We start from the raw sequence: 27256 nt of genomic DNA, 5'->3' as shown, positions 1-27256 counted from the left end.
CCACGACCAGCTCCCTCTTGACAACATCTAACAAACTGCCCTCAACAGCTTTCTTTGGTACAGAATCCCACAAGGTCACAACTCGAGTGGCTTACTGGTTATTCTTAGACTGTGACACCTATTTCTAGACTTCCCCATCACGAACATTCTTCCCACATTTAGCCTGTCCAGTCCCTTCAGGATTTTACATGTTTCTATGAAATCCCTCCTCATTGTTCTAAACTCCATGGAGTACAAGCCCAGTCGATCAGACAGGCTATTGCTGTTCAAAGTCACAGTTCATCACCATCTTCTCAAGGGCAGTTGTGGATAGGCAATACATACTGGTCTTGGCAGTGCGGGTCATGCCCCAAAACAAAATAAAGTAGTTTAAACATCAAGTTTTATCAAGCAAGGTCCTCATGACACTTAAATCTGAATACAAAACCAACTCATTACATATTTGCAAAATTAATTTTCCATTTTTAACATAGTTATCATATTATTTGCCAATAACATTTTAGCAAAGACTCAAGAATTTAAAACTTTTTCTCACTTTTCTAACAAAACTTGCAAAAACAAGGGGCACAGTTTTGATAAGGGTTCTTGGATTTCCCCTCTAACTTTTCTGGAGGCTCCACAAAGACAGAGACAATGTAAAAGTCAAAGTCTCTGCCAATCTTAAGATGTGGCAAAATATAAAACATCTCCATGGAAAATTGGCGTTTTTTTTAAAGTATGCAGTTGCATTCATAAAACTTACTTAGTTAACACAACTCAAATTTAACCTTCTATCCTTTGGATATCTGAAATGATTGTTTTGTATGTCTATCAATTCTGTTTGAATCGAACATTTTTCATTTACACCCTTGCGGGTTCTTTTGTTCATTTACCACTGAGAAGCTCAATCCAGCTTTGCACAGCTTCTGGAGGCTGAGTTTCTTTAATATGTTTCAAGGCTTCATCAAGTAAAACATCTCCAGTTGGAGTATCTGACTTACAGATGACCTACGGGAAACAAAAGCAAAGAAATCAAAGTTTTAAAAATAATTTCCAAAACTTTTATATAAAACAAGTAGCAACTTTTTTGTAGTTTGACAAATCATACATTTGTGAATATATAAGCCAATACAAAGATCACAGATTAAAAACACAAATTGCAAACAGACCCAGCTGTAGTGAGGAAGTGAGCACTTCTCTGACAAATATTGTGTTACAATAGATAAGTCGATCTTTACATACTTGCTAAGGACATGTTCATACAAGGATTGGAACCCAAGTATTAAAGTGGTATATAACATTGAATAAAAATAGGATGCTAGGTAAAGATGCAGGATTAGTATTGTTAATTCATGACGATGACATTTGCACAATAGTTGGAAATGGCAAAGGAAATGGAGTACAAAATCATGAAGTTTTTGCCAAAATTATACATGGCACCAATTAGACCACACTTCTTGGTGCACCTCATCTAAGGAAAGCAATACTGGCATTGGAAGAAGCCCAGTGATTTTCTTGCAAGGACTTATACACTTAATGTTAAGGTCCTAGGGGCTGTTGCTGAACAAAGACCTTGGAGAGCAAATTCATAGTTCCTTGAAAGTGGAGTCGCAGGTAGGTAGGATAGTGAAGAATGTACTTGGTCCGCTATCCCTTTATTGGTCAAAGCATTGAGTTTTCGAGTTGGGAGGTCATGCTGTGGCTGTACAGGACATTGGTTAGGTCATTTTTGGAATAGTGTGTGCAATTCTGGTCTTCCTCCTATAGAAAGGACGTTGTGAAAGTTGAAAGGGTTCAGAAAAGGTTTACAAGAATCTTGCCAGGATTGGTGGGATTTAAGCTATAGGTAGAGGCTGAGTAAGCTGGGTCTGTTTTCCCGGAACATCGGAGGCTGAGGGGTGACCTTACAGAGGTTTATAAAATTATGAGGGGCATGCATAGGGTGGGGGAGGCCAGAACCAGAGGGCATAGGTTTAGGGCGAGAGGGGAAAGATATAAAAGGGACCAAAGTGCCAATGTTTTCATGCAGAACGTAGTGCATTATGGAAAATAGCTGCCAGAGGTATAATTACAACATTTAAAAAACATCTGGATGGGTATATGAATAGGAAGGTTTTGTAGGGATATGGGCCAAGTGCAAATGGGACTAGATTAATTTAGGATATCTGGTCAGTTGACGTGGTGTACACGGACTTCAGTAAAGCCTTTGACAAGGTTCCACATGGTAAGCTGTTGGAAAAAATGCAGAGGCATGGGATTGAGGGCGATTTAGAAGTTTGGATTAGAAACTGGCTTTCTGAAAGAAGGCAGCGAGTGGTGGTTGATGGAAAATATTCAGCAGAATCCAGTTACTATTGGTATGCCACAAGGATCTGTTTTGGGACCACTGCTGTTTGTCATTTTAAAAATGACAAAGACGCAGGCATAGGTGGATGGGTTAGTAAGTTTGCAGATGACACTAAAGTCGGTGGAGTTGGGGACAGTGTAGAATAATGTTGCAGGTTGCAGGGGGTCTTGGATAATCTGCAGAATTGGGCTGAGAAATGGAATTCAATGCAGCTAAATGTAAGGTGATTCACTTTGGGAAGAATAACAGGAAGGCAGAATACAGGGTCAACGGAAAGATTCTTGGTACTGTGGATGTGCAGAGGGATCTTGGAGTCCATGCACATAGATCCCTGAAGGTTGCCACCCAGATTGATAGTGCTGTTAAGGCGACATACAATGTGTTAGGTTTTATTGGCAGAGGGATCGAGTTCCGGAGCCGTAATGTCATGCTGCAACTATGCAAAATGCTAGTGCGGCCGCACTTGGAAAATTGTGTACAGCTCTGGTCGGCCTATTACAGGAAAGACATGGAAGCATTGGAAAAGGTGCAGAGGAGATTTATCAGAATGTTGCCTGGTCTGAAGGGAAGGTCTTACAAGGAAAGGCTGAGAGACTTGAGTCTGTTCTCATTGGAAAGAAGAACGCTAAGAAGGGATTTGATAGAGACATACAAGATAATCAAAGAATTAGATAGAGTAGACAGTGAAAGCCTTTTTCCTTGGATGATGACGTCAACTTGTACGTGGGGGCATAGCTACAAATTGAGGGGTGATAGATTTGAGACAGATGTTAGAGGCAGGTTCTTTACTCAGAGTGGTAAGGGCGTGGAATGCCCTGCCTATCAATGTAGTTAACTCAGCCACATTAGGGAGATTTAAACAATCCTTGGATAAGCACATGGATGATGGGATAGTGTACGGGAATGAGCTTAAACCAGTTTGCAGGTTAGCACAACATCTCGTGCTGAAGGGCCTGTTGTGCCCTGTATCGTTCTATGTTGCTCTATGGTTAGCATGGACAAGTGGGACCAAAACATCTGCTTCTATGACTCTGAGAGGGTTAAGCAGATTGGACTTGTACTCATTGGGAGTTTACAAGAATGAGATGTAACCTCAATAAAACATACAAGACTCAGATTTGACAAGGTATTTGCAGAAAAAAAATTCCTCTCTCTTGTGGGAGTGTCTAGGACCAAAGGAAATCTTCTCAAAACAAGGTACTTCCCACATAAAACAGAGATGAGGAGGAATAACTTGAGGGTAGTTACTCTGCAGAATTCTTTACCACAAAAGATCTGTTGACGTTGAGTTATCAAATATATCCAAGGTCAAGATAGACTTTAAATAAGGAAAGTAATCAAGAAATAGAGGGAAAAGATAGGAAAATGGAGTTGAGGGTCATCAGATCACCAATGATCTCAATGAAGAGTGAGAAAGACTCATCTTATGGTCACAAGCCATCAGGATGCAGAATCTGGATGGAGAAGAACTGTTAGGTAAAGAAGTCACTGTGAAGTTGTCTAAAGGTTCCTGATCAGTAATCATAACGTGGGACAGTATACAAGAAGAAATATTGGATGCTTGTGATAAAAGAGCAACAATAAACAAGAGAGACATTAATCTACATAAACATTAAAAAAAAAATCAGCAGCAATTGTATGCCCTTTTAGAATAGTTTTGAGATGGTTCCTTCTAACAGCACACTCTAGAACTAAGTACAGAACAGATTATATTATACTTTTGATTGTGTAACAGAACAGGATTGATTAATACCTCCAAATCAAGGCATGCCAAGGGAGCAGAAACCACACAGTCAGACTTCGTTTTACATCCAGTCTGAACGGAGAAGATTGGATCCAAGACAAGTTTCTCTTTTAAATTCACGCATGTGAGATGGGTGTTGCTGGCTGGACAGCATTTATTGTCTGCTCCGAGCTGCCCTTGAGGTGGTGGTGGTTATTTACCCTCTTGAAACATTGTAGTCTGCGTGCTGCATGTTGAGCCACAATGCCCGTAGGGAGGGAATTCCAGGAGCTTGACCAAACAACAGCACTATGCTTCCAAGTCAGAATGAGGAGTGCCCTTTTCCTTCTAGATGGAATGGTCATGATTTTGGAAGGTGCTATCCAAGGATCTTTGGTAAATCTCTGCATGCATCTTGTAGATGGTACACAATACATTGTTGCAGGAGAATGTGGATGTGATGCCAATCAAGTAACCTGCTTTGCCCTGAAATGGTGTCAAACTTCGGGTGTTGTTGGAGCTACACTTAGCCAGGTAAGTGGGGAGTATTCCACCATACTCCTGATTTGTGCCTTATGAATGTTGGATAGGTTTTAGGGAGTCAGGAGGTGAATTAATTGCAGGAGTATTCCTAGCCTCCTACCTGCTCTTGTAGCTACTATGTTTACACAGCAAGTCTAGTTGAGTTTCTAATCAATGGTAACCCAAGGATATTGAAAATGGGGGATTTAGTGATGATAACATCATGAGGCAGTGGTTAGATTGGAGATGGATCTTGCTTGGTATTTGCATGGCATGAAGATAACTTGCCATTTGTCAGCCCAAGCCTGGGTATTGTCCACATCTTGTTGCATTTGATCATGGACTGCTTCAGTATCTGAGGATTCATGAATGGTGTTGAACGTTGTGCAGTCATCGGTGAACATTCCCACTTGACTTTAGGATGGAGAGAAGGTCATTGATGAGGCAGCGGAAGATGGTTGGGCCTAGGACACTCCCCTGAGGAACTCCTGCAGAGTTGTCCTGCAGCTGAAATGACTGACCTTCAACAATACTGCTACTACTTCTATTACTCCTACTAACAGTATCTTTCAGGTAACAGCTGAATCAGCAGAGAGTTTGCCCCAATATCCATTGTTTCCAGTTGGAGCTCCTTGATGCCACATTCAGTCAAATGCGGCCTTGATGTCAAGGACTGTCACTCTCGCCTCACCTCTAGAATTCAGCTCTTTTCTCCATGTTTGAAATAAGGTCAGGAGCTGAATGGCCCTCATAGAACCCAAACTTGGCATCATTCCATCACTTTACTGATGATTCAGAGTAGACTGGTGAGGCAGTAGTTAGCCAGACAAATTTATTGTAATTTAATGCTAAATAAGGGCAGCCACCTGGGTACAAGAACAGACCTAGCCGAAGTGAACCAAAGGGGATAGATCAACGGAGACAGTGGCAAACACTGAAGAGGATATTTCAGAACGCTCAGAAATTGAAGATTCTATGAAGAAACCTCCAAAGGGAGGACACACATCCATGGTTCACCATACAAGTCAGAGTATAAAGAATGGCAGAGAGAATGACAAAATTCAATCATGAGTAAGAAATTATAGTTAAAAATAATTTAGTTAGGAGTGTAGAAACAGGTAGAGTTTTGCCACATATGTAAAAATGAACAATGAAAGCAAAGCAAGTGCTGATCCTCTAACAAGAGTGAGAATGGAAAGTTAACAGTACAGACTAAGAGAATGGTAGATGAGCAGCCAAATACTTTGCTTCGTTCTTCATTCTATACAAAAATCATTTTAGCAAGAGCTGTAAATCAGGAGTTGAAAGGGGAATTAACTTATTTAACATACACTTCCATAACACATGGATAGAAGATTGGCTGGCTGGCAGAAAAGACACTACACATAGTTGATACTTTGCTTGATTGATAGGATATGACAAATGGAACCTGGCAGGGGTCTGCAACAGGGCAACAACTTTTTAGAATTTACATCAAATGACTCAGATGTGAGGACGTAAGGAAAGATCTTTAACTAAGCAGAAGACACCAAGATAGCTATTAAAGTACATTATGAAAACATAAGAAGGTTGCAGACATACAGAAAGGCTGAAGAATTGGGCAAAAATCTAGCAGAGGGCACATAATGTGGGAAAATGTGAAAAACAGAGCATGACTGAAATGGAGAACATCTGCAGAAATCCAAAATGCTAAAGGGGTGTTCTGGTACATGAGTCACTAAAGATTAATATGCAGGTACAGTACATAATCAAAGCAGCAAATGGGATGCCATCTTTTATTACGACTGGAGTTGAAAATAAAGACTGTTATATTTAAGTTCTACAGGGCACACCACATCTTGAATACTGTTTGCAGTTTTAATCTCCTATTTATGTCCTGCTACAAATAAGAGCAGAAGCAGCGCACAGGAGCTTTACAAGATTAAATGATAAGAAGCTGTTAGAGAATCTCAGCCAGTCTCTCAGCATCTGCGAGAGAAAAGTAATTAATGTTTAGAGTCCAATATGACTATTCAAGTCATATCACCTATTGATCAAGAATTTAATTCAGCCTTCACTATACACAAGGACTGCTCCCCATAACTCTGCAGCGAGAAGTTTAAAAGACTCTTAAACCTCAGAGAAGAAACTTCCTCCTCATTTCAGTCTCAAATTGGTATTCCATTATTCTGGGACTAAGTCTGGACTCTTCCATGAGGGGTAATATTTTCTCCACATTTGACATCAAGCCTCTTAAGAATCACACATGTTTCAATGGGATTACCTCATTCTTCTAAATTGCGGTGAGTACAGTCCCAACCTGTTTAGCTGTTGCTCATAAGACAATCTCTCTATACCTGGATCATCCTGGTGAACCTTCAATGAACTGCCTCCCATGAAATTATGTTTTTTCCTTCACTAAGGGGATGAAAATGCACAGTTTCCAAATGTAGTCTCTCTCATCAGCATAGGCATCTTACATTTATGAAAACTATCTCAAGATACTTTATCAATAAAAAAGTTAAAAGTAATCTAATGTGTTACCTAAAGTCATTCGACAGTCTCTAGATGGAAAACTAGTTCTTAGTTAAAGAATAAATATGAACTAATATAAAAAGAACAGTACTTTACTTTGCATAATGCCATCATATCGCTGGAACACCAATGCAAATAAACAACATCTATTTCAGTCAAGGATTTCACCTGAAGGACAAACCTAGACAGGCAGACAGATGTCATGCTTCCATACAAGGCATGGTGTATATCCTAAATATACAGAAATTGCAATGGGTCCATTATAGATGGACAAATTAACCATAATTATTGTATCCTGTAAATTGTAAATACACGTTAATTTACTTAAAGAAGACACACAGACTCAAGATGTGCTCAATGATTTATACCAGTAACTAAAACATAGAACACTGCATGTAGAAACAACTTATTCAAAAGATGCATAGACACTTTGTTATAATGTATGCTGGTAACGTATTTGTTTTACAAGTAAAACAAACTCAAAAATTACAATGCCAAGACTGCACTTACCTTTCTTGTTAGTAAACTTTTGCGTCTCATCCCAAAAGATTCCAATTGCAAACGCCCTCGAAGTGCTAATTCAATCAGCATGCATCCACGCAAACCAGATGAGATGCAGTCATTCCAAAAAGACGTGTAACCCTGTAGCACAAGCAAAAATAGTAAAGTTAAGAAACAAAGTGCGTAAGTATTTGGACACTCTAATGATATTCATTACATATCTCGTGAACTTGCAACACACTCTCAGTCATAATTCACATACCTAAATTCTCTAGGCCCCTTGTCATTCTAAAAACATTCTTTTACTTTACAGTGCTCCTGCAGCCAATGCAAATAGTCTTAGGTTTGAAAATTTCTCCATATTCAAGTACAATTTCACATTTTTTCATGGAGATGATTACAATTGGGGGGGTTTCCTTCAAAATCACCATCAGTTGCTCATATCTAATTGCCCTTGAATGAAATGAAGCCATTTCAGGTGGCAGTTAAAGGTTAATTATATTACTCTGGAAAGAGTGGGTAAGTTTTTGTTTTAAAAATGTGTGTGTTCTGGTAATTCTATACATTTCTAACTACCAAAATGAGAAACTTGCTTTTACTTTGACTGGCTTTCCAATAGCATTTGAGCAGGTAAGGGCTCATGCAGTCGGTAGGTAATAAAGGAAGCCTAGAAGGGAAGCTGGTGAAGCAGCAATGGGGGAAAGTTTCAGAGGCACAGCAGAAATTTATCCCAAGGATTATCTCTTAAGTACATTATTTGTCAATATCTTACTTCCTTCCAATTATCAAACTTTCTAATAAACCATACTAAGGGAAAGATGAGCTAACCATAGCTGACGAGGAATGTCAGGGACAACGTAAAAAGGAAAAAAAATACAATAGGTTTAGAGTCAGAGTTATACAGCATGGAAACAGACCCTTTGGTCAAACTCATCTGCAATGGCCAGATATCAGAACTGACCAGGTATCATTTGCCAGCATTTGGTCCACACTTCTCTAAACCCTGTCTATTCATATCGCCATCCATTCAGACGCTTTTTAAATGTTCTAATCGTACCCACCTCCATACCTCCTCTGGCAGCTCATTCCATACACAATCACCTTCTGCATGGAAGAATTGCCCCTCAGGTTCTGTTTAAATCTTTCTCCTCACACTAAACTTATCCCCTCCAGTTTTGAACTCTCCCTACCTTGGGGAGGGAAAAAAAAAGACATTGGCTATTCACTTTGTTTGCGCCCCTCATGATTTTATATACCACTAAGGTCACCCTGCAGCTTCTGATGCTCAAGGGAAAAGAAATGCTCAGCCTATTCAGCCTCTCTATAGCTCAAACCCTCCAATCTCGGCAACACCCTTGTAGATCTTTCTGAAGCTTCTCAAGCTTAGCAATACACTTATGGCCAGGATGCCAGAATTGAATGCAGTATTCCATTCTGCAACCAATGTCCCGTACAGCCACAATGAGATCTCCCAACTGCTATACTCAATGCACTGGCCAATAAAGATAAGGTGTACAAAATGGCTTCTTCACGACCAGGTTTACCTGTGACTCCACTTTCAAGGTACTATGAACCTACACTCCAAGGCCTCTTTGTTCGGCAACACTCCCAAGAACGTTACCATTAAGTGTTTAAGTTCTGACCTGATTTGTCCTAACACAAGGTAGCAAATCATATTTATCTAGATTAAACTCCATCCTCAACTTCCTGGCCCATCTGATCAAGGCCCAGTCATATTCTGATGCAACCTCCTTGACTGTCCACTACTTCACCAATTTTGGTGTCATCTGCAAACTTACTAACTATGCCTCTTATATTTGCTGCTGTAAGATACTTTCATTATTTTATATGAAGATTGTTGTGGACTAGTGACACATTATAGAAAACGTGCATACAAAAGATGCAAATGAAAAAATGCTGTAAGTGCATGAATTCATATTCACGCAAACTGTTTGTCAAGTCCCTACAGTTAACTGGGAGAAATCAAGACCGACTTTGATACCAAATTAATATGCTCCTTTATATTTTCCCTTGCCAACTAGTCAGAATGCATTATGTAATAAATGTGAACCTTTGGGGTCTTTTACAGAAAAATGCAAATAATTAAAAGGCATTGGTTACAAAACCAAAAAAAACAGGACTATCATCCTGTTGCACTAAGATTCTGCTCAACTACAAAATTGAGTTGTTCCTACAAAAACGATGACCAGAATGTTGCCAATTAAGAAACTAAGAAACATCAAGACAAGTAAAACTTAAGGCATTATTAATTTGATGTGAACATTTATTCAAAGAGGTGGTCTTGTTGTCTTCAACAATTTCTACTTACCTTTGATATCACCAGACCCAGTCATCTGCAATTTACTTTTACAGTTCAGCTAAAACCAAGACACGAAAGTCTTCTTGAAAACAAATGGATTGAAGTAGGAAATAATAATGTTTGTCACCAGGCAGGTTTTCCCACCAGCTACCCCAGGCTAAGCCTCCTGTAAATGACAACTTTAGCTGGCAAAGTAGATATGCTGGCTAAATTATCCTCACCTTGACCTCCTTCCACCTATCCCACCTCCATTGCCCCTCCCCCAAGTCCCTCCTCCCTACCTTTTATCTTAGCCTGCTTGGCTACTCTCTCTCATTCCTGATGAAGGGCTTATGCTTGAAACGTCGAATTCTCTATTCCTGAGATGCTGCCTGGCCTGCTGTGCTTTGACCAGCAACACATTTTCAGCTGTGATCTCCAGCATCTGCAGACCTCATTTTTTACTCTAAATTATGTTCAAGGCAATTTCAATATTGGTATAATGTTCCAATTCTAGTATACAAGTACACTACATTTACTAAAGTCATGAAAGCAATAACCAGAATCCTTCCAATCTGATATTTTCTTTTTTTCAATCAATGGAGAGCTGACTTCAACAGGGCAAAGCAAAGCTAGGCAGGATTGACTGGAACAAGTGGTTGGCAGACAAAACAATAACTGAACAATGAACTAACTACCTTGAAAGAAATGGTTCAGCTACATTCTAGTCATTGCAGACCTAATTACAGCACATGGACTGCAGCAGTTCATGTAGGTATCCGCACCATCACATTTAAGAATAATTAAGCACAGGCAATAAGTGCTGGCTTGACAATGTTACCACTTCCCACAACTGGAAAAGAAATGGGAAAGGTAGGACAAACAAATCCAAAGTTCTCTAGATGACAAAGGAGGTAAAGTTTAACATGAGAAGTTAAAAAAAAGGTTTATGACAGGTGTAAGGCAGAAAATACAATTGAGAACAAAGAGGATTACCGAAGATTTAAAGGGGCGGTGAAAATGCAAATAAGAAAAGCAAAGAGGAATAATGAGAAAAGACTAGGACCTGACAAAGTGGTATTCCAAAGTTTTCTACAGGCACATAAAAGAATATTTAAAACAAGTATGGTAAATCAGAGATGAAAAGGGAATTTATTAATCATTTCAGGGAGCATGGCAGACATATTAAGTTAACACTTTACATCATCTTTCTCAAAGAGGAGGATAAAGCCCTATCAACAGCGACAGAGGAGGAAGCTCTGTCACTAGAAGGGATCAAAACAAATAAGAAAGTAGTCTTGGACAGACAGTTGGCACTTAAAAGGCACTGGGATTGGATGAAATGCATCCAAGGAATTTGAAGTGATTGAATTGGAAGGAAGTGAGGATAGAAACTGCACAGGCACAATCTTTCAAACTTCCCTAGACTCTGAGGTGTGCCGGAAGATTGGAGAATTGCAAATATTATGGCCTTATTCAAGGAAGTTTGTAATACAATCCCAATTACAGACAAGTCAGTGTAACCTCACTGGTGGGGAAGCTGAGAAGAAAAAATTATTTGCAATAAAATTAGTCGTCTCATGGAGAAAGGTGGGTAGATTAGGAAGAGTCAGCATGGATTCCCAAGAGGAAAATTGGGTTTAACAGGCTTGCTGGATTTTTGAAAAGTTAACAAAAGCTTGTGAAGGATGATGCTGTTGATATGGGTTATATTAATTTGCATTGATGTAGTGCCAGTCAACTGACTCGAGCAAAGTTCTAGATCATGGTACAAAAAGGGACAGTAGCAATGCAGATCCAAAGTTGGCTGAGTGATCAATGGACAGATTTTGGGCTACAACAAGGGTTATAGTGGAGCTCCCCAGGATCAATATGGGAAACCTTGCTTTTCCTGATATGTATTAACGATGTGGATCTTGGCATGCAGGAGACCATTTTAAAGTTTGTAGAAGACACAAAATTTAAGAAATGTTGTAAACTATGGGGAAGACAATGCTGAACTCCAAAAGTACACAGATAAGTTGGGCTGATAGGAGAACAGTCTTTCTTGTAATCATTCTTGGCTTCTCTCAATTTGCTTTTGTACTTTCCTTCTGAATCTTGGGCTTTCAGCTTGCCTAACGACTGTATTTACTACCTAACATAAATATGTTATTAGTATGGAAAGGTTAACGAGGCAGAGATTGGACGCAAATAGGACATTTTCAAGTTGGCAGCTTGTGATGGGCAAAGTGCCACAATGATCATTTTGGTCATCATGTACAATCTATGCTGATGTCTCAAGATGAAAAGAGTCAGAGTATTGATCTAACTTTACTGATGATACATCATTGAAAGCAGTCAAGAGGACAGAGAATAGCTAAGATATAGGTGAAGTGAAAGAACAGTTATATTAAAAATTCTGTGATTCTTCCATGAAGTTACAGTACAGAAGACGACTACTCAGCCCAATGTGTTTACACCAACTGTCCAAATCATCTTTAGTACTTATTGCAATTCTCTTGACTTGCATTCCAGATACTGTTGTGTGAACAAGTTATTTTTCCTCACATCGCATCTGCTTCTTGTGTTAATTACTTCAAATCTGAGCATTCATTCTTGGTCATTTTATGAGCAGAAATATTTTCCCCCAGCTAAACTGTACAAACTCATGATTTTGAGATCTTCTGTTGAATTCCTTTATAACCTTTTTCTCTCAAAAACTTCAAAACTATCTTTATTACTGAAATTCCACATCCCTGGATCCACGCTCCAAATCTCTTCGGCACTCTCTTGAAAAACGTTCACATCCTTCCCAAAGGGTGGCAAACAGACCTGGATATGGGTTGAACACAATCACCTTGCTCTTCGATTAGATTCCCTACAGTGTGCAAATAGGCCCTTCGGCCCAACTAGCCCACACCAATCCTCCGAAGAGTAACCCACCCATTTCCCTCTGACTAATGTACCTAATACTATGGGCAATTTAACATAGCCAATTCACCAGACCTGCACATTTTTGGACTGTGGGAAGAAACTGGAAACCCACGCAGACACAGGGAGAATGTGCAAGCTCCACAGACCGGCGCCTGAGGCTGGAATCGAACCTGGGATCCTGGTGCTGTGAGGCAGCAGTGCTAACCAATAAGCCACCATGCCGCCCAAAGATACAGGCAAAGATAGCACCAACACGAGCTCCTGACTACCTGATTCGAACCCACACTTGCAAGGCACAATCAATTCCTTAACCTCTCGACCACCTCGTCGGTCCTAATGTACCATGTCACTATTAGTAAAGTCTTTAAGCTCTACTAAATGCTCTCTCTGTCCTGCCATGACTTACGCACATATATACCCAGATCTCTCTGCTTCTGCAGAGTAGCATGTTTTTCATACTCTCTCTACTTTCTATCAAAATGCATTACCTCATACTTTGCATTGAATTTTATTTGCCACCTAACGGTCTACAACATTTTTAACTTCAACACTGTCTTCCTCACTATTTAGGGGAGAAAGTGAGGTCTACAGATGCTGGAGATCGGAGCTGAAAATGTGTTGCTGGAAAAGCGCAGCAGGTCAAGCAGCATCCAAGGAGCAGGAGATTTGGCGTTTCGGGCACAAGCCCTTCTTCAGGAATCAGAAACGTCGAATCTTCTGCTCCTTGGATGCTGCCTGACCTGCTGCGCTTTTCCAGCAACACATTTTCAGCTCCTCACTATTTATCATACTTCCAAATTTTATATCATCTGCAAACTTGGAAACAGCCTCCAAAAGGACATGCTCTAGAATATTATATCTATTAGGAAACCTAAGACTCCCAATATCAATGCCTGGGAACACCACTACAAGCCTTCGTCCAGCCCAAAAAAATACACTAACATTAACACATTTCCTATCACTCAGTCACCTGATTTTATTCCACGAGCTCTAAATTTGTCTCAAGTCTGGAGTCTGACACTATTAATTCCCCTCTAAGAGATTTATAAAATCATGAGGGGCATTGATAAGGTAAATAGCAAGGGTCTTTTTCCCAGGGTAGAGAAGTCCAAAACTAAAGGGCAGAGGTTTAAGGGGAAAGCAGAAAGATTTAGGAAAGGACCCAAGGGCCAACATTTTCCACGGTGAGTGTGGTGCATTTATGGAATGAACTACTGGAGGAAGTGGTAGAGGCAGGTACAACATTTAAAAGCCATTTAGACAGGTACATAAATAGAAACGATTTAGAGGGATATGGGCAAGACACAGGCAAATGGGGCTAATTCAGTTGAGAAAACCTACTCTGCAGAGACAAGTTGGGCCGAAGTGTCTGTTTCCATGCTGGTTCGCTCTAGGACTATGATTTCCTTTTACATCTACATCATGGATTTGTATGTTTTACTTTTCCCATTCAAGATATCTTAACTGAGCTTGAACCCTGTTCTTCTCTGAAGGAATCCCATTGTTCAGATACAGTTTTCACCCTCACCAACTTTTGGCTCCAGGCTATCAGGCCTAGCTCCATTCTTGCCCCATGAAAATTAGGAACAAATGTAGATCACATGACTATTTGAAGGGGGAGCAGGCACAACAACATGATGGTTTATCTCATTTTAACCTCAACACTGCGTGCCCCTGATAATCTTTCACCTCTTGGGTGAATCTACTTACTTCTTTAAAGATTCTGTACACACTGCTATTTGAAAAAGGGAATTTCAAACTCTCAACTCTCAGAAACAATTGTCTCCTCACCTCTGCTTTAAATGAACATCCTATTATTTTTAAATTATGAACACCATTCTAGAGTCTCTCAAAAGAAGAAATATCCTTTCAATAGCCACCTAGTCAAGCACATCCAGGATCTTATGTATCAATTAAATTATCTCTGAATCCTCTAAACACCAGAGATACAGCCCTAGCATGTCTAGCCTTTTTTCATAAGGCAATCCATTTGTTTCTGATATCAGTCGAGAACCCTTCTCACCAATGCCCTTTATAGCCAAAATATAACCTCCGTACTTTGCATTCAATTCCCCTCACAAAAATATTCCATTAGCTTTCCCAGCTATTGGCTATGGCTACATACTACCCTGTGATTTATAAACTAAGAAATCATCATTTCGCTGCATCTCAGAGCGCTGAAACCTCATCATTTAGATAATTTTTCCACCAAAATGGAGAATTTCACACTTTTCATATTGTACTTCATTTGCCAGATGCTTGTCCATTCACTTAACCTATCTATATCCCTTGTGGGCTCCTGCAGTCCTCTTCACAACTCATTTTCCTGCCCTCGTGATATGAGCAATTTTAGCAGCCATACCTTTAATCCAAAAATCCGTAAATCTGTAAAAAAAAGAGTTCAGACCACAGCACTAACCCCTGTAGCACACCACTCATTATATTCTGCCAGCGTGAAAAAGACCATTTACTCTTACTCCCCACTTCCTGTCAACATGCTAATCTTCTATTCATGTCAATTTGTTAAGCCACTTCTTTTTCCTACAAATACCTTTGATGTAGCACCTTATCAAACACTTTCTGGAAATCTAAAATACAACACATCTACCAGTTCCCCTTTATCTAAAGCACAACTTACTTCAAGAGCTCCAATAAATTATTTAAACACCATTTACCTTTGACAAATCTATGTTGGCTCTGACTGATTACCTTGAAGTTATCCAAATACCCTGCTGTGAAGCCTTTAAAACATTCCCTATGTTAAGCTCTCTGGCTTGCAGTTTCCTATTTTCTGCCTCCCTTTTTGAATAAAGGAATAACATCAGCTATTTCTCAATCTAAAGGAACCATCCCTGAATCTAATGAGTGTTGGAAAATTAAAACCAATGCATCAACTATTTCACTGGTTACTTCTTTTCAGACCCAAAGATGAGATCTATCAGAACCGGAGAACTTATCAACTCAATTCTAACAATTTATTCCATACTACTACTCTGGTAATTGTAATTTTTAATTTCCCCCATCCGTTTCAATTTCTGTTTTACAGCAATTGCCAGAATGATACTGGTATCCTCTCGAGTGAAGCCCAACTCAAAATGAATTTGTGTGCTATCTTCTATTACTAAATCCCCAGACTTACTTTCAGAAGGACCAGCACTTCATTAACTCTCCTCTTGTTTTAATATCTGAAGAAACTTTTCTTGTGCTGTATATTTTTGGCTAACTTTCTCTCATATTTCACTTTTCCCCTCAATATTAAACGTTTAGTAATTCTTTGCTTGCATTTTACAAAACATTCTGTCCTATCTTTTGACCTGATATCTATCTTTGAAGAATTAGATCTTTTAGTTGTAACAAAACACAGAAGTTGCTGGAAAAGCTCAACAGGTCTGGCACCAGCTGTGAACAGAAACCAAAGTTAACATTTTGGGTCTTTCCTCAGAATTGATGACAGCTAAGATGTTGCTGGTTTATATGCAGAAAATAGGGGTGGGGGATGGGGTGAGGAGTAAATGATAGGTGGGGATAGAGCCCAAAGAGAGAAAAGACAGTTGGACAAAGGATTAGATCACGATCTGGCAGGGGAGTGAACTGTTGTTGAATGGAGACTGCAAGTGGCTAACAATGGACAGCATGTAATGGCAGAATGTGATAACAAGGCCTGGTGTGTGTAGGTGGGGGCTAGGGCATGGGAGAATTCAAGCCCTAAAATTGTTGAACTCGATATTGAGTCCAGAGGGCTGCAGGGTCCCAAGTGGAAAGTGAGGTGTTGTTCTTCCAGCTTGCACTAAGCTTTGCTGGAACACTATAGCAAGCCGGAGACGGGGATGTTGGCCAGGGAATAGGGTGGTGTGCTAAAGACTGGATTAGAGTGGTGCTGGAAAAGCACAGATCAGGCAGCATCCGAGCAGGAAAATTAACATTTCGGGCAAAAGCCCTTCATCAGGAAGGAGGCCATTCCGGATGAAGGGCTTTTGTCCGAAACGTCGATTTGCCTACTCCTCGGATGCTGCCTGACCTGCTATGCTTTTCCAGCACCACTCTAATCTCGACTCTGATCTGCAGCATCTGCAATCCTCATTTTCGCTTTTGGTATGTTAAAATGGCAGGCAACTAGAAGCTCAGAATCTTTTTGTGCGCACAAAATATAATGTTCTGCAAAACGGTCTCCCAGTCTATGCTCTGTTTCCCCAATGTAGAGGGGACTACATTGTGAGCAGCAAATACAATAGATTAGATTGTGTGAAGTGTAGGCAAACTTCTGCTTCACCTTGGTTGGACCCTTGGATACAGAGGGAAGAGTTAAATGGACAGCTGTTACACCTTCAGTGATTGCAAGGGAACGTCCCATGGGGGAAGTGTTGGGAGTGAAGGAAGTGTTTCTTAGTGGTATTTGATATGATCTTTGACCTTTGTTTTAAAGTTAACCACAGGAAGCAGTTCCATCCCTTAGAATTATTATTTATTAGAATGCATCTATTCTGCGCTTTCTGGAATGTTCTCTTAAACGTTTGCCATTGTATTTCTACTGATCCACCCCTTAAACTAAATTGCTAGCTCACTTTCATTAGCTCTGTTTTCATGTCCTTTTACCCTTGTTTAAATTCAAAATGGTCTTGGACCCACAATTCTCTCTCCCTTAAACTGTATGTAAAATTCAACCATAGTATTATTGCTGCTACCCATGAACACTGACGACAATAAATGTTTGTTTGGTCAAATCTAGGTCTTGACAGCCCAGTTAATTAATCTTAGTCTGGATTCATCAGTATACTTTTTGACTGTCATCTTAAACCTTCTGATAAAATTATCACTGACCCTGATATGTTCCAAAACAGATAGTTGTTCCACTTGGCCCTTCTACTACTGCTAATGGTTCTACATTTGCAAAAACTAAAAACGGTGTTTCAATAGACTGGACTGGACCCATTGTGCTGTACTCCACTCTGCACGGTTAAGTCAAGATCTGCCATTGTTCCTACTCTGATGCTTACACATCTCTAAATTCCCTGCAAATTTGTTCATCTACATTCCTCCCACCAGGTGGCAGCCTTAAATTGCACCAAGCAAAGTAACTATCTTTTTGCTCCTTCGCTCTCATCAAATCAATTCTGCCTGCAACCTTCTAGGACATCTACTTTCTCCAGCACTATAGTGCTTTTCCTAATTAAATCCAGCCACCTTCCCCTCCACAGATCCTCTTTGTTTCCTGTTTATCTTAGATAAACTCTCTTCCATCAGGCAGAAAAGTTTAGAAACACATACCAACAGATTCAACACCAGCTTCTTCACCACTGCTATCAGACTGATGAACAGACCTCTCAAATTAGAGTTGACTTCTCTCTGCACTCTGTATATTCTGCATTCTTTTCTATTACCCTGATGTACTTATGTAAGATGTGATTTGTCTGGTTAGCACGTAAAACAATATTTTTTACTGTATTTTGGTAGGTGATGGTTAATAACTCAAATCAACTCTAACCAGGGAAATTCAGCCCTCAGTCTAACCTCCCGGATCAAAGTCTCTGGCTGAGACTGGCTGAGTCCTGGAACTGGCTAGATAAGGGGAATTCACTGCAGTGTTGTGAATCTTCTAGCCCAAAGGGTTTTGGTTGTCCTTCTTGAGTAGGCTCAAGGTTATATGGAGGATTTTTTTTGTCTCTCTGAAAATCAAGAGATGTCGCAAGCAGGAAGAAAAGTAGAGATGAAACCCAACATCAGCCATGATCATGTCAAATGGTAGAGAAAGATCAACAGATCATATGATTTACACCGGCTCAAATCCTTGAGATTTCTTGCATTAGATAACCTAATTCAGAGTATGTGTATCCTAGGTAACTGAAAGTAGACAAAGTACTTAAGGTGAGGCACCGGTTTCAATTCTCACTGGGTACCTAAGGAAAGCCAGAAGCTAAAATGGATAGACTGAAGTTGTTTTCCTTGAAGCAGTGAGCATTGAGAGAGGATCTGATTGAGGTGTATAAGGTTATGAGGGACATAAATAGGGTGAATAGGAAAGGCAATTTTTCCCTCCAATTAGTACTGGGGCAAGGCAAATCTTGATGAAATCAGACAGGATCTTGCAGGGGTTGACTGGAATAGTTTGCTTGCAGACAAAGAGATTTCTGGCAAGTGGGAGGCCTTTAAAAGTGATATAGCTAGAGTTCAAGGTCTATATGCTCCTGTGAGGGTGAAAGGCAAGGCTGACTGGAACAGGGAACCTTGGATGACAAGAGATATTGAGGCTTCAACCAGAAAAAAAAAAGAGGTGGTATGGTTTAGGTACAGGCAGCTGGGATCAAGGGAATCCCAGGAGATATAGAGGGGATACACGAGTTTACTGAAGGAAGGGGGCACAAGATTACGGTGAATCGAGAGAGAGAGTACGCAAAAGGACCCCTCAAAGATTGAAGCAGACATATATGGATAGAACTACAGGAGATGGGCAGGTCCTCAATGAATATGTTTCCTGTGTTTACTGTGGAGAAAGACATAAGACTTGGGGAAAGTTAGTGGTCATATCTTGGGGAAAGTCCATATTAGAGTAGAGAAGGGCTGGATGTATTAGAATGTATGAAGGTGGATAAACCTCTTGGTCCGGACCAGATATATCCAAGAATACTGCAAGAGACTAGGGAAGAAATTATAGGGGCCTTGGCTGATATTTATCCATCATCATTAGCCAGGGGTGAGGTCCCGGAAAACTGGAGGGTAGCGTATATCGTGGCATTATTCAAGAAGGTCTGCAAAGAAAAACTGGAACTGTAGACCTAATATCTGTGGTAGATAAGTTACTTGAGAAGATTCTGAAGTTAGATATGCGTACATCTGAAACGATAAGAGTTTCATTAGGAATAGTCAGCATGGCTTTGTGCATGGGAGATCATACCTCTCAAATTTATTACAGTTCTTTGATGACGTGACCAGGAAAATTGATGAGGGCAGAGCAGTAAATGTAATCTATATGGGTTTCAGTAAGGCCTTTGATAAGGTTCGATCATATAGAATCCTGGGGGAGCAGGAAAATTGGATACACAGTTGCCTTGATGATATGAAGCAGAGGAGTAATTAGTGAAAGGATGCTTGTCAGACTGGAGGCCAGTGCCTAGTGGAGTGTCTCATGGGTCAGTGCTGGGCCCATTACTGTTATCTATATCAATGATTTGGATGAGAATGTATAAGACAAGATTAGTAAGTTTGTAGATGACATTGAAATAGACAGTATCATGGACAGTGAGGAAGATTATCAGAAATTGTAGCACGACCTTGATCAGCTGGACAAGTGGGTCGAGAAATGGCAAATGGAGTTCAATATAGATGTGTGTGAGGTCTCACATTTTGGGAAGTCAAATCAAGGTAGGAGTTTCATGGAGAGTGGTAGGACTTTAAGGAGTGTAGTGGAACAGAGGGATCTTGGAGTTCAGGTGCATGGTTCTCTGAAAGTGGAGTCACAGGTACACAGAGCAGTGAAGGCAGTTTTTGACACACGAGCCTTCATCAATAAGGGCATTGAGTATGGAAGTTATGATGCAGTTGTACAGAATGTTGGTGAGGCCACACTTGGAGTACGGAATTCAGTTTTGGTCACCTTGCTATAGGAAGGATGTCATTAAACTGATAAGAGTGAAGAAATTTACAAGAACATTGCCTTAGAACTCAACAGTGAGTTCTAAGGAGAAGTTGGACAAGCTAGAACATTTTTCTTTAGAGCATAGGAGACTAAGGGGGCTCTTATAAAAGTGTATAACATCATGAGAGGCATGGATAGGTGAATGAACACTGTTTTTCCCAGGGCTGCAGAATTGAGGACTAGAGGGCAGAGAGGGGAAAGAATAAAAGTGAACCTGAGGGGCAACCTTTTCGGTTTTTTTTTTACAGAGGGTGGTACATGTATGGAATGAGCTGGTTGAGGTGGGTATATTAACAATATTTAACAAATACATGGATAGGAAAGGTTTAGAAAGATATGAGCCAATTGCAAGGAAATGGGTTCATCTTTGATGGACATTTTGGTCGGCGTGGACCAACATGAGTCAAAGAGCCTGTCTCCTGCTGTAGGACTATGACACTAGTAGAGGGATCAAATACCAGGAGCACAGATTGTACGAAACATTCTGAAATGCAAGAGTTCAATCAAGATAGACAAATGAATGTTGCAAATACAGACTCAAGTAACTTTCCAAAATGTCACACAGGAAGCTTATTAGGACATTAGAACCTCATGAGATTAAGGGGGAAATGGCAATACAGATACAAAATTAGCTCAATGATACAGAGAAGTATGGTGATGTATGTTTTAATGATTGGTGACGGCAATGTTTCCCTAAGGAATAGTTTGGTTACATTACACCAATTCCTTTATCAGACTTGGGCATAGAGAGCAGCAGTGTAATGTTTGCAACTGAAAAAAAATGGCATATTAGTAAATGAGGATAGTTATATACTGTGCCTTAAAAATAATTCTCGAAATCCACCTTTTTGCCTCAACTGAAGATACTTGCTACTGTGGTGGGAAGGACCCTTAGCCATGTGTGTATAATTCCCCACATTTCTGCCCTCACTCACTCCTTTCCTTCCCACAACAATAATAGGGTCTCTCTGGTCCTCACTTATCACCACACCAGCATACACATCCAAAGGACTGTAAGCCGCCATTACTATCACCTCCAATGGAATGCCATCACAAGATCTCTGGTCTTCTCCCTTCCCTTTCTTTCCAATTTATTCATTCATAGGACGAGGGTGTCATTGGCTACATCAGCACTTATTGCCCATCCCTAATTACCCAGAAAACAGTTGTGTGTCAACCACATTGCTGTGGGTCTGGGGGTCACATGTAGGCCATCAGCAGTGTCCTTCCCTACAAGGCATTAATAATTCTGATGGGTTTTTCTGACAATCAGAAATTGTTTCATGGTCATTAGACTCTTAATTCCAGATTTTTATTCATTTAAAATTCCACCATCTGCAGTTGCAGGACTCAAACCTGGGTCCCTAAAACATTGCCTGGTTCTCTGGTTAACAGTCCACCGCTAAAACCATCACCTCTCATTATCAGCATTCCACAGGGATCATTCCTACACACATTCTCACTGGAGGGAAAGAGTGATGTTTGGAGTTTTATGAAACAAGAGAATCAGCTGAGCATGACTCAGATCAGATAACTTGCAGTTAACAATGGAATGCTGGAGGCAAGGGTAATGGGTTAACAAAATAGAAAAGCATTCATTATGTGGAGCCATTTAACAATATTGGAAGCATTTAGTATGCAAGGTCAGTTTAACAAGGCAAAAAGTATTCATTATGTGAAGCCACTTAAGGTTAAGAACATTCATGGTGTAACAGCAGATGGCTAAATCTTTACTACTGACACTCGCTGATTGTAATGGTCATCCAATCAATATGTATGTTGCCTTATCTGAATGCTCCTCCCTGTAAAATGACTATATAATCATCAAGAAACTGCTATTCCAGAGTTGACCGTGAATTCATGTCTCCGTGAACATGGGCGATCATTCTCTCTCCCTCCAGGGCCCAGAATAAAGATGAAAGTGTAAAACTATACTGTGTCTCTGAGCATTTTGCTTCGACAAAGGGGAGAATGGGACGACACGACATTAGGAAACACTGTACTCTCCTCCACTATTCCTGTCATAGAGCATGGAGACAGGCTCTTCAGTTCAAACTGGCCCACACCAACGAAAATATTATCCACGCTAACCCCATTTCCCTGCACTTGGCCCACATCCTAAATCCTTCCTATCCATGGGTTTGTCCAAATGCCTTTTAAAATGTTGTTAATGTACCCTCCTCAACCACTTCTGTTGGCAGCTCATACCACATTGTGTTTAAAAAAAAAAGGTTGGTCCTCTGATTCCCTTGATTTCTTCCCCCCCTTAAACTGACGCACTCTCATCCTCAATTCCCCAACCCCAGGAAAAACACCAAGTGCATTCACCCTATCCACACCTCTTATGATCCTATACACTTCTGTAAGACCCCACCTCCTCAGTCTCCGACACGGTCAAGAAAAATGTCCTGGCTTGTCCAATCTCTCCCTATAAAATCAGACTCCCATTGTACCTTCTCATGCAATTGCAGACTGTGTAATATCAGTTTACATCCTCGTAATCTAAGACCCCAGACATACTTTCCAGGTGAAGCAGCAATTTATCTGTACTTCATTCAATCTAATCCACTGTATTTGCTGTACTCAATGTGGTATGCTCTACATTAAAGGAGATGAAATGCAGCTTGGTGACTTTTTTGCAAAATACCCAAATCTGCAAACATGACCCTAAGGTTCCAGTTGCCTGCCACTTCAACACAGGAAAAAGAAATGTACAATTAAGGATGTAGCGCAAGGAAATGAGACTAATTGGATAGTTCTTTTGAACAGCTAGCATAGTCACAATCTGTATAATTCTATGATTTTGCTTTGCTCTACCAGTTGTCAATTACTCATGTTAATCATCGTCTTCTCCTGATTCCTTTTCCATGATGCTGTTGCTCCCAAAAAGCTAAAAACATCTATATTATCTGATCGTAACAAAAGACAGACTTTAACCCAACCTTCCTCTAACTGCAGCCCAAACTCTATAAACATTCAGCATATTTGCTACATAGCTGTTTCTATGTGCACCATACTGATATGGGCCAGACCAACCCTCCTCAAAATATTTCAAAGGGATAGCAGAAATTCACACTTCTTATTTTAAAAGGCATGCACCAGACATTGCATTCCAGATACAATTCAATTGGGCTTGTTAAGCGTGAAGCAAAACACCCTTTATTCATACACTATAGTTAAAATACAGCCAAAAAGAAAAAAAATGGCTCAACTGTAACTCTACCAAAATAGTTAAAATAGTAAACTACTCATTAACTGTTCCAATATAGCAAAATCCCATAAGTGCATCCTGGGGAAAGGTGAATTCAGTAACACAGATTGCCTCACATGCAATTCTATCAGCAGAAAGAGTGCCCCAGCATTTGGCTTTGAGAGAGCGAGAGTGAGAGCTTCCACACCCAGCTTCAGGACCCCAGCAATGGCTACTGAAAGCTGAACTACAGCTCCTGGTTCTGTGGGAGCTTGACCCCACACATTCAGACTGCTTTAATTGTTCCAACTTACAAAAACAAAACCCAAATCTTCACAAGCGGTTTATTTTATTGGCTTGAAGCAAACTGCTCTGCATCTTGTCTAAACCTCCCTTCTTTTCAAAATAAAAGGACAAAACACACCTCTTAAAGCCACTATCATCATAATATGATATTTCTCCCACCTCTTTTTAATGTATCCTTCCATCCCTTTCTCCATCACAAATTACTGAGCTTGCTCTTAAATGCTTCAATGTTGCTGCTCTTAAATACCCCTTGTGGTGCTAAGTTTCACATTCTAATCATTCGTTGGATCAATGAAGTTTCTACTAAATTGGATTTCATGAATATTCTACATTTGTGTCACGGATCAGGCATTCCCTAGAACTCTGTGGGAAGCTAGGGAAGTGATTACTGGGCCCCTTGCTGAGATATTTGTATCACCAATAGTCACAGGTGAGGCGCCGGAAGACTGGAGGTTGGTTAACGTGGTGTCACTGTTTAAGAAAGGTGGTAAGGAGAAGCCAGGGAACTATAGACCATGAGCCTGATCTCAGTGGTGGGCAAGTTGTTGGAGGGAATCCTGAACGACAAGACGTACATGTATTTGGAAAGATAAGGATTGATTAGGGATAGTCAACATGGCTTTGTGCATGGGAAATCATATCTCTCAAACTTGATTGAGCTTTTTGAAGAAGTGATAAAGAGGATTGATTGATAAGGGCAGAGCGGTAGATGTGATCTATATGGACAAGGTCCCCATGGGAGACTGATTAGCAAGGTTAGATCTCACGGAATACAGAGAGAACTAGCCATTTGGATACAGAACTGGCTCAAAAAGGTAGAAGACAGATGATGGTGGTGGAGGGTTGTTTTTCCAGACTGGAGGCCTGTGACCAGTGCAGTGCCACAAGGATCGGTGCTGGGTCCATTACTTTTCATCATTTATATAAATGATTTGGATGTGAGTATAAGAGGTTCTGTTAGTAAGTTTGCAGATGACATCAAAATTGGAGGTGTAGTGGACAGTGAAGGAGGTTACCTCAGATTACAACAGGATCTTGATCAGATGGGCCAAAGGGATTAGAAGTGGAAGATGGAGTTTAATTTATATAAATGCAAGGTGCTGCATTTTGGGAATGCAAATCTTAGCAGGACTTATACACTTAATGGTAAGGTCCAAGGGACGGTTGCTGAACAAAGAGACCTTGGAGAGCAGGTTCATAGCTCCTTGAAAGTGGAGTTGCAGATCGATAGGATAGTGAAGGCGGCACTTGGTATGCTCTCCATTATTGGTCAGAGTATTGAGTACAGGAGTTGGGAGGTCATGTTGCAGCTCTACAGGACATTGATTAGGCCACTGTTGGAATACTGCATGTAATTCTGGTCTCCTCCCTATTGGAAGGACGTTGTGAAACTTGAAAGGGCTCAAAAAAGATTTACAAGGATGTTGCCAGGGTTGGAGGATTTGAGCTATAGGGAGAGGTTGAAGAGGCTGAGGCTGTTTTCCCTGGAGCGTCGGTGGCTGAGGCCTGATCTTGTAGAGATTTATAAAAGGTCATGGTGTTATGGTCATAGTTGATGTTAATACTGGACAAGTCGGATTCCGAGATGACACCTGGCTTGATATATCATATTTTCTTTTTTGTTTCAGTGAAAGACAACAATTTAAACTAACAGACAAGACTACAGATTTGGTCCGAACAATTAAGCAGATGTTTATGATACAAGAACAATAAAAAACAAGCTAAATATATCAGAATTTGTAAAATCTCAAATTGGCAAAATGTATTTACTGCTCAGCCTCTGACCTTAGCAAAAACAATCCAAGTTTGTCCTGCCTCTCCTTAAAACCAATACACACCAATCCAAACAAACCTTCTTTGCACCTTCTCCAAAGCCTCCATGTCCTTCCTGTAGTGTGGTGACCAGAGCTTCACACAATACTCCAAATGTGGCTTAAAGTTTTACACACCTGCAATATGACTTGCCCAATTTTACATTCAATAGTCCAACCCTATGAAGGCAAGTATGCCACATGCCTTCTTTATCACCTTATCCACTTCTGTTTCTATTTTCAGGGAGCTATGGACTTGCACCTCAAGATCCCTCTATATATCAATGCTCCTAACATTCCTGCCATTTGCTGTAGCATTTAACCTCCCATAATCATGGTTCTTGAAAGACTAACCTAGTTAATTATTAAACCACTTTACACAAACAAAATTGTTTGAAATCAGACCTCAAAACCAAAATTTATATAAATGACATACCTTTCATACTTTCCACCATGTCTACCCTATCAAATGCTTCCAGAATTTTAAAGACTTCTGTCAGGTTATTCCTTATAGTCTTCCCTTTTCTAGAGAAAAGGAGTCCCAGTTCTTTCAAAATTTCCTGATGGATATACCATGAGCTTTTCACATTTCACCTCATTGTTAACTTGAACTTGAGAGCATTTCAATTTGATAATGAGTGTCCAAAATAGAAAGTATTCTATTCCAAGCTGCCTTAGGAAGTGTTGGAAGTAGGCATGATTACAATATTTAAAAGACATCTGGATGGGTACATGAACAGGAAGGGTTTAGAAGGATATGGACAAATGGGACTAGTTCAGTTTAGGATACCTGGTTGGCATGGACAAGTTAGACTGAAGGGTCTATTTCTGTGCTATATAACTCTATGACTCAATTACTTAATACTAACATGCTTCACCTACTGAGCAGAAAAACAAAAATGACATCTTCAAATTATGAGCTTCCAGGACTTCATGCAAAACTTTAGCAAACATATTTACTCACACGTCATGAAGTTTAAGTCCTATATTCACATGCAATAGTTTGAACAGTTTAATTACACAGTCAGTCAATGTTGAAAAACTATTGATTAAACATGACCAGCCTTGGACTTCTTTGGCCAAACAGAATTTTGCAAGGTAAAAACAAGATATGACTTCAAAACAACTTTGACCATTGAGCTACGACAAACATTTTACTGATCCCAAAATTCAAAATTCAATGCCTTTAACTGCTGAAATTTCAGGAGGGAATGACAATTCCACACAGCAAAATAGCCAATTTTAAAAAAGAACTTCTTGACTAAATAAAGTAACATTGGGTTATGAAGGATCATCTAAAGGCAATTTCACCACAAATATAGCGACCAGAAGCTACAAATCATTGCAATGAGTAAAACAGGGTTTGCACTGAATTAATCATACCAGCCACGAAAATGTTAGAACAGTGTTTCACACATTTTATTTGTCTTAAAGAAAAATTGGGTCTTTGTACCACTTTCTGTCATTTATGTAAATAGTTTGGATGTGAACATAGGTTAGTAAGTAAGTTTACAGATG

At 40.1% G+C, this 27256-nt stretch overlaps 1 protein-coding gene across 1 annotated transcript in view; it reads right to left on the bottom strand.

Annotated features, from left to right (window-relative positions):
* golph3a (golgi phosphoprotein 3a) overlaps window positions 1-27256 on the bottom strand; it is an 81028-nt gene that overhangs the window by 30913 nt on the left and 22859 nt on the right. The window contains exons 2-3 of the mRNA XM_060856572.1: window positions 7596-7727; window positions 873-987 (exon numbers count right to left, since the gene is read on the bottom strand). Coding sequence (XP_060712555.1) covers window positions 873-987; window positions 7596-7727 — 247 coding nt within the window. The remainder of the gene's footprint in view (window positions 1-872; window positions 988-7595; window positions 7728-27256) is intronic.

Source organism: Hemiscyllium ocellatum, chromosome 1, assembly GCF_020745735.1.
Source record: "Hemiscyllium ocellatum isolate sHemOce1 chromosome 1, sHemOce1.pat.X.cur, whole genome shotgun sequence".
Taxonomy (NCBI): domain Eukaryota; kingdom Metazoa; phylum Chordata; class Chondrichthyes; order Orectolobiformes; family Hemiscylliidae; genus Hemiscyllium; species Hemiscyllium ocellatum.
The sequence above is the reverse complement of the archived record's forward strand: the minus strand, read 5'-3'. Positions and strand labels throughout refer to the sequence as shown.